General features: G+C 43.6%; 1 protein-coding gene across 1 annotated transcript; it reads left to right on the top strand.

Annotated features, from left to right (window-relative positions):
• Positions 1-5462: 5462 nt before the first annotated feature.
• LOC115123944 (keratin-associated protein 5-4-like) lies at positions 5463-6134 on the top strand. Its single transcript, XM_029653309.2, has 2 exons — positions 5463-5610; positions 5761-6134. Exons 1-2 carry the CDS (start codon positions 5463-5465, stop codon positions 6132-6134), a joined length of 522 nt encoding a protein of 173 aa, XP_029509169.2.
• Positions 6135-6666: the final 532 nt, after the last annotated feature.

Genomic DNA, 6666 nt, shown 5'->3' with positions numbered 1-6666 from the left:
ACACAAGGACTGTTCATTTTAAATCAGAACTGTGTTACTTTCCATCAGAACTGCTACATTAAATCAAAACTGTGTTACATTCCATCAGGACTGTGTTACATTCCATCAGGACTGTGTTACTTTCCATCAGGACTGTGTTACTTTCCATCAGGACTGTGTTACATTCCATCAGGACTGTGTTACTTTCCATCAGGACTGTTACATTAAATCAAGACTGTGTTACTTTCCATCAGGACTGTTACTTTCCATCAGAACTGTTACATTCCATCAGGACTGTGTTACATTCCATCAGGACTGTGTTACTTTCCATCAGGACTGTGTTACTTTCCATCAGAACTGTTACATTAAATCAGGTCTGTGTTACACTCCATCAGAACTTATACATTATATCAGAACTGTGTTACATTCCATCGGGACTGTGCTACATTCCATTAGGAATGGGGTGGGGTGGCAGGGTAGCCTAGTGGTTAGAGCGTTGGACTAGTAACCGGAAGGTTGCAAGTTCAAACCCCCGAGCTGACAAGGTACAAATCTGTCGTTCTGCCCCTGAACAGGCAGTTAGCCCACTGTTCCTAGGCCGTCATTGAAAATAAGAATTTGTTCTTAACTGACTTGCCTAGTTAAATAAAGGTAAAATCAGAACTGTGTTACATTCCATCAGAATTGTTACATCAAATAAGGACTGTGCTACATCCCATCAGAACTGTTACATTGCATCATAACTGTTACATTCCATCAGAACTGTTACATTAAATAAGGACTGTTACATTCCATCAGGACTGTGTTAGATTTCATCAGAACTGTGTTACATTCCATCAGAACTGTTACATTAAATAAGGACTGTTACATTCCATCAGGACTGTGTTAGATTTCATCAGAACTGTGTTACATTCCATCAGAACTGTTACATTGCATCATAACTGTTACATTCCATCAGAACTGTTACATTCCATCAGAACTGTTACATTCCATCAGAACTGTTACATTAAATAAGGACTGTTACATTCCATCAGGACTGTGTTAGATTTCATCAGAACTGTGTTACATTCCATCATAACTGTTACATTGCATCATAACTGTTACATTGCATCATAACTTTTACATTCCATCAGAACTGTTACATTAAATAAGGACTGTTACATTCCATCAGGACTGTGTTAGATTTCATCAGAACTGTTGCATTACATCAGAACTGTGTTACATTCCATCAGGATGGTGTTACATCCAATCAGAAATGTTACACTAACCTGTTCAACCTATGGGGGCGCTATGTCATTATTGGATAAAAAGACGTGCCCGTTTTAAGCGCAATATTTTGTCACGAAAAGATGCTCGACTATGCATGGAATTGACAGCCTTGGAAAGACAAAACTCTGACGTCTCCAAAACTGCAAAGATATTATCTGTGAGTGCCCCAGAACTAATGCAACAGGCGAAACCAAGATGAAGTTTCATACAGGAAATGCCCCAGATTCTGAAGGCGCTGTGTTCCAATGCTTCCTTATATGGCTGTGAATGCGCCAGGAATGAGCCTGTGGTTTCTGTCTATTCCCCGAGGTGTCTGCAGCATTGTGACGTGTTTGTAGGCATATCATTTTAAGATTGACCATAAGAGACTACATTTACCTGGTGTCCCGCCCGGTGTCCTGTGTGCGTAATCTGTAGGTCCATGCGCGTTCCATTTCTTCAGAAGAGAAAGTAAAATGCCACGATGGATTTTATCGTCGATAGATATGTGAAAAACACCTTGAGGATTGATTCTAAACATCGGTTTGCCATGTTTCTGTCGATATTATGGAGTTAATTTGGAAAAAAGTTCGCGTTTTAATGACTTAATATATATATTATTTTTTTCCCTCCCCAAATGTGATGAACAAAACGGAGCGATTAGTCGACACAAATAATATTTTTTGGTAAAAACGGAACATTTGCTATCTAACAGAGTCTCCTCTTTGAAAACATCTGAAGTTCTTCAAAGGTAAATTATTTTATTTGAATGCTTTTCTGGTTTTTCGAGAGCTTCTGGTCAGCGGGGTGGTGGCACCGGGATCCTCATCTCTCCCAAGTGGTCATTCTCTCTTTCTCCCCTTACCCATCTGTCTATCGCCTCCTTTGAATTCCATGCTGTCACAGTTACCAGCCCTTTCAAGCTTAACATCCTTATCATTTATCGCCCTCCAGGTTCCCTCGGAGAGTTCATCAATGAGCTTGATGCCTTGATAAGCTCCTTTCCTGAGGACGGCTCACCTCTCACAGTTCTGGGCGACTTTAACCTCCCCACGTCTACCTTTGACTCATTCCTCTCTGCCTCCTTCTTTCCACTCCTCTCCTCTTTTGACCTCTCCCTCTCACCTTCCCCCCCTACTCACAAGGCAGGCAATACGCTCGACCTCATCTTTACTAGATGCTGTTCTTCCACTAACCTCATTGCAACTCCCCTCCAAGTCTCCGACCACTACCTTGTATCCTTTTCCCTCTCGCTCTCATCCAACACTTCCCACACTGCCCCTACTCGGATGGTATCGCGTCGTCCCAACCTTCGCAGACATATCAGTGTGGATGACGGATCACCACCTCAAGCTGAACCTCGGCAAGGCGGAGCTGCTCTTCCTCCCGGGGAAGGACTGCCCGTTCCATGATCTCGCCATCACGGTTGACAACTCCACTGTGTCCTCCTCCCAGAGCGCTAAGAACCTTGGCGTGATCCTGGACAACACCCTGTCGTTCTCAACTAACATCAAGGCGGTGGCCCGTTCCTGTAGGTTCATGCCCTACAACATCCGCAGAGTACGACCCTGCCTCACACAGGAAGCGGCGCAGGTCCTAATCCAGGCACTTGTCATCTCCCGTCTGGATTACTGCAACTCGCTGTTGGCTGGGCTCCCTGCTTGTGCCATTAAACCCCTACAACTCATCCAGAACGCCGCAGCCCGTCTGGTGTTCAACCTTCCCAAGTTCTCTCACGTCACCCCGCTCCTCCGCTCTCTCCACTGGCTTCCAGTTGAAGCTCGCATCCGCTACAAGACCATGGTGCTTGCCTACGGAGCTGTGAGGGGAACGGCACCTCAGTACCTCCAGGCTCTGATCAGGCCCTACACCCAAACAAGGGCACTGCGTTCATCCACCTCTGGCCTGCTCGCCTCCCTACCACTGAGGAAGTACAGTTCCCGCTCAGCCCAGTCAAAACTGTTCGCTGCTCTGGCCCCCCAATGGTGGAACAAACTCCCTCACGACGCCAGGACAGCGGAGTCAATCACCACCTTCCGGAGACACCTGAAACCCCACCTCTTTAAGGAATACCTAGGATAGGATAAAGTAATCCTTCTCACCCCCCTTAAAAGATTTAGATGCACTATTGTAAAGTGGCTGCTCCACTGGATGTCATAAGGTGAATGCACCAATTTGTAAGTCACTCTGGATAAGAGCGTCTGCTAAATGACTTAAATGTTAAATGTAAATGTTTTTTTGTGGAAAATGTTGCATGCTGAATGCTAATGCTAAATGCTACGTTAGCCATCAATACTGTTACACAAATGCTTGTTTTGCAATGGTTGAGAAGCATATTTTGAAAATCTGAGATGACAGTGTTGTTAACAAAAGGCTAAGCTTGAGAGCAAATAGATTAATTTAATTTCATTCGCGATTTTCATGAATAGTTAACGTTGCGTTATGGTAATGAGCTTGAGGCTGTATTCACGATCCCGGATCCGGGATGGCTCGACGCAAGAAGTTAAATCAGAAGTGTCACATACCATCAGGACTGTTACATTAACCTTTCTGGAACCTGGGGCAGTATTGAGTAGTTTTAATGAATGAGGTGCGCAAAGTAAACTGCCTGTTACTCTGGCCCAGAATCTAGGATACGCATATATTTGCTAGATATGGATAGAACACTCCAAAGTTTCCAAATATGTTAAAATAATGTCTGTGAGTATAACAGAACTGATATGGCAGGCAAAAACCTGAAGAAAAGTCCATCCAGGAAGTGCCATTATTTTGAAATGGGTGTTTTTCCATTGAAAGCCTGTCCACCATATAAAGGGATATGACCTAGATTGCATTCCCTGTGGCTCCCACTAGATGTGAACAGTCTTTAGACATTGTATCAGGCTTTTATTCTGAAAAATTAGGGAGAAGGACCACTTTGAATGAGTGGACAGTGGAAAGTCCCAGAGCTATTTGGTGCGCACAACCTAGAGCGCGCCTTTCTTTGTTTTTCCTTTATATTGACAATGCTATTGTCCGGTTGAAACTGATTATTTAGACAAAAATCAACCTGAGGCTTGATTATAAAAGTCATTTGACATGTTCCTACGAACTTTACTGGTACTATTTGGATTTTTCGTCTGCCTGTTGTGACCGCCTTTGAGCCAATGGATTACTGAACAAAACGCACTAACAAAATGGACGTTTTTGGATATAAAGAGGGACTTTATCGAACAAAACAAACATTTATTGTGTAACATGGAGTCTTGTGAGTGCAACCATATGAAGATCATCGAAGGTAAGTGATTCATTTCATCGCTATTTCTGACTTTTGTGACTCCTCTACTTGGCTGGAAAATGTTTGTATGGTTTTGTGCGCTGGGCGCTGTCCTCAGATATTTACATGGTTTGCTTTTGCTGTAAAGCCTTTCTGAATTCTGACACGTTGGCTGGATTAACAAGAAGTTCAACTTTATTTTTATGTATTACACTTGTGATTTTATGAAAGTTAAATATTTACAATACTGTAACAGAACTGTGTTACATCCCATCACAACTGTGTTATGTTCCATCAGAGCTGTTACATTGAATAAAAACTGTGTTATGTTCCATCAGAGCTGTTACATTGAATAAAAACTGTGTTACATTCCATCAGGATTGTGTTACATCCCATCAGAAATTATTGCATTAAATCAGAACTGTGTTAAATTCGGGACTGTGTTACAGAGTCACTGTTGAATCCCCTGTCACACAACAAGTCTGTCTGTTTGCTGACTTGATTGGCTGACCTCAGGCCTGTGTAAATGGAACAGCAGTCAATAGCAAGCAAACCACAGCAACCGATGCATCACACCCCACTTTATTAGAGGGGACCAGACGAGGTTCAGATGACATACTCTATATTTTGTTTCTTCTCTTGGCATCAACTATTCATTCAGGGTTTAATCTGTTCCACAACCTTCACATGCTAATCTGTCCGAATGTACCATGAGGCTCCAGGGTGAAGTTTCACCTAGCTGCAGATCTGTGATCAACTTCCCCTCCCCCAATTCTAACCCTAGCTATTAGTTGAGGAAATGCAAAACTGACCCAAGATCAGCATCTAGGGGCAACTTTACCCTACACCGTACCATTAGAGGGGAACTCCTTCAATCCATCTGAAATGCTACAAGCATTTGGGCAATTTGGATACGCAATGGTGTACTATCCTTTACCAGCCATTACTTCTCATTGAATCATGCTGTTTTCAAATGGAAATGGTCCTGTGGCAGTTTCCAATGACATTCAGCTGTCAGGACAGTAGCTGTGAGGACAGTAGCTGTCAGGACAGTAGCTGTGAGGACAGTAGCTGTGAGGACAGTAGCTGTCAGGACAGTAGCTGTCAGGACAGTAGCTGTGAGGACAGTAGCTGTTAGGACAGTAGCTGTGAGGACAGTAGCTGTGAGGACAGTAGCTGTCAGGACAGTAGCTGTGAGGACAGTAGCTGTGAGGACATTAGCTGTCAGGACAGTAGCTGTGAGGACAGTAGCTGTCAGACAGTAGCTGTCACAGTAGCTGTCAGTAGCTGTGAGGACAGTAGCTGTCAGGACAGTAGCTGTGAGGACAGTAGCTGTGAGGACAGTAGCTGTGAGGACAGTAGCTGTCAGGACAGTAGCTGTCAGGACAGTAGCTGTGAGGACAGTAGCTGTCAGGACAGTAGCTGTGAGGACAGTAGCTGTGAGGACAGTAGCTGTGAGGACAGTAGCTGTCAGGACAGTAGCTGTGAGGACAGTAGCTGTGAGGACAGTAGCTGTCAGGACAGTAGCTGTGAGGACAGTAGCTGTGAGGACAGTAGCTGTGAGGACAGTAGCTGTCAGGACAGTAGCTGTGAGGACAGTAGCTGTCAGGACAGTAACTGTGAGAGTTCTTTGGTCAGTGGGAGATCGTGACTGTACCATACCCAGGGGTCCTTCCCACTGATTCCTGAGAACCAGATAACAAAGAACTTCCTGTAATCTCAAGTGTCCCTAACCTTTCCAACCAGCCAACCTGCAAATGTAGGCATACTAAATAGCTAACTGGGATATGAAAACTTATGAAGGAACCAGATTGTATAAGAAACAGATTTTGGGACTTAAAATCAAAAGCTTTTACAACTTTTCTAGCTATTATTTCACACCTCCGTCTGCACCAGTTTACACAGCTGATAAACATTGAGAGAAATTAAAGTTTCTCAGACGAATGGATAGAGAGAGAGAGAAACGAGGACGAGAGGGGAAGGGGTGTGGTGAGAACAGTATGGTGATTTGAGCATTTACATTTAGATGGATGTGCCATTTTGGAGATGAGGAAACACTTTTTGAAAGAATCTCTTTGCAAAGTCATCAAAAATAGAAAAAAAGCTCTTAAATATGTACGGATAAATGAAAGGTTTGAAGGAAGCATGAAGTTTGAAGGACATCACAACAGTGTGAACCTTGA

This window comes from Oncorhynchus nerka, linkage group LG27, assembly GCF_034236695.1.
Source record: "Oncorhynchus nerka isolate Pitt River linkage group LG27, Oner_Uvic_2.0, whole genome shotgun sequence".
In the NCBI taxonomy this organism is placed as follows: Eukaryota; Metazoa; Chordata; class Actinopteri; order Salmoniformes; family Salmonidae; genus Oncorhynchus; species Oncorhynchus nerka.
This window is presented reverse-complemented; position numbering and strand designations above follow the sequence as displayed.

Excerpts from the sequence above, each read along its gene's own strand:
- LOC115123944 (XM_029653309.2), top strand. The coding sequence starts at position 5,463 with ATGGTCCTGTGGCAGTTTCCAATGACATTCAGCTGTCAGGACAGTAGC. Across the intron at positions 5,611-5,760 it reads GGACAGTAGCTGTGAGGACA|CTGTCAGTAGCTGTGAGGAC; the intron begins GTAGCTGTTAGG and ends CTGTCACAGTAG.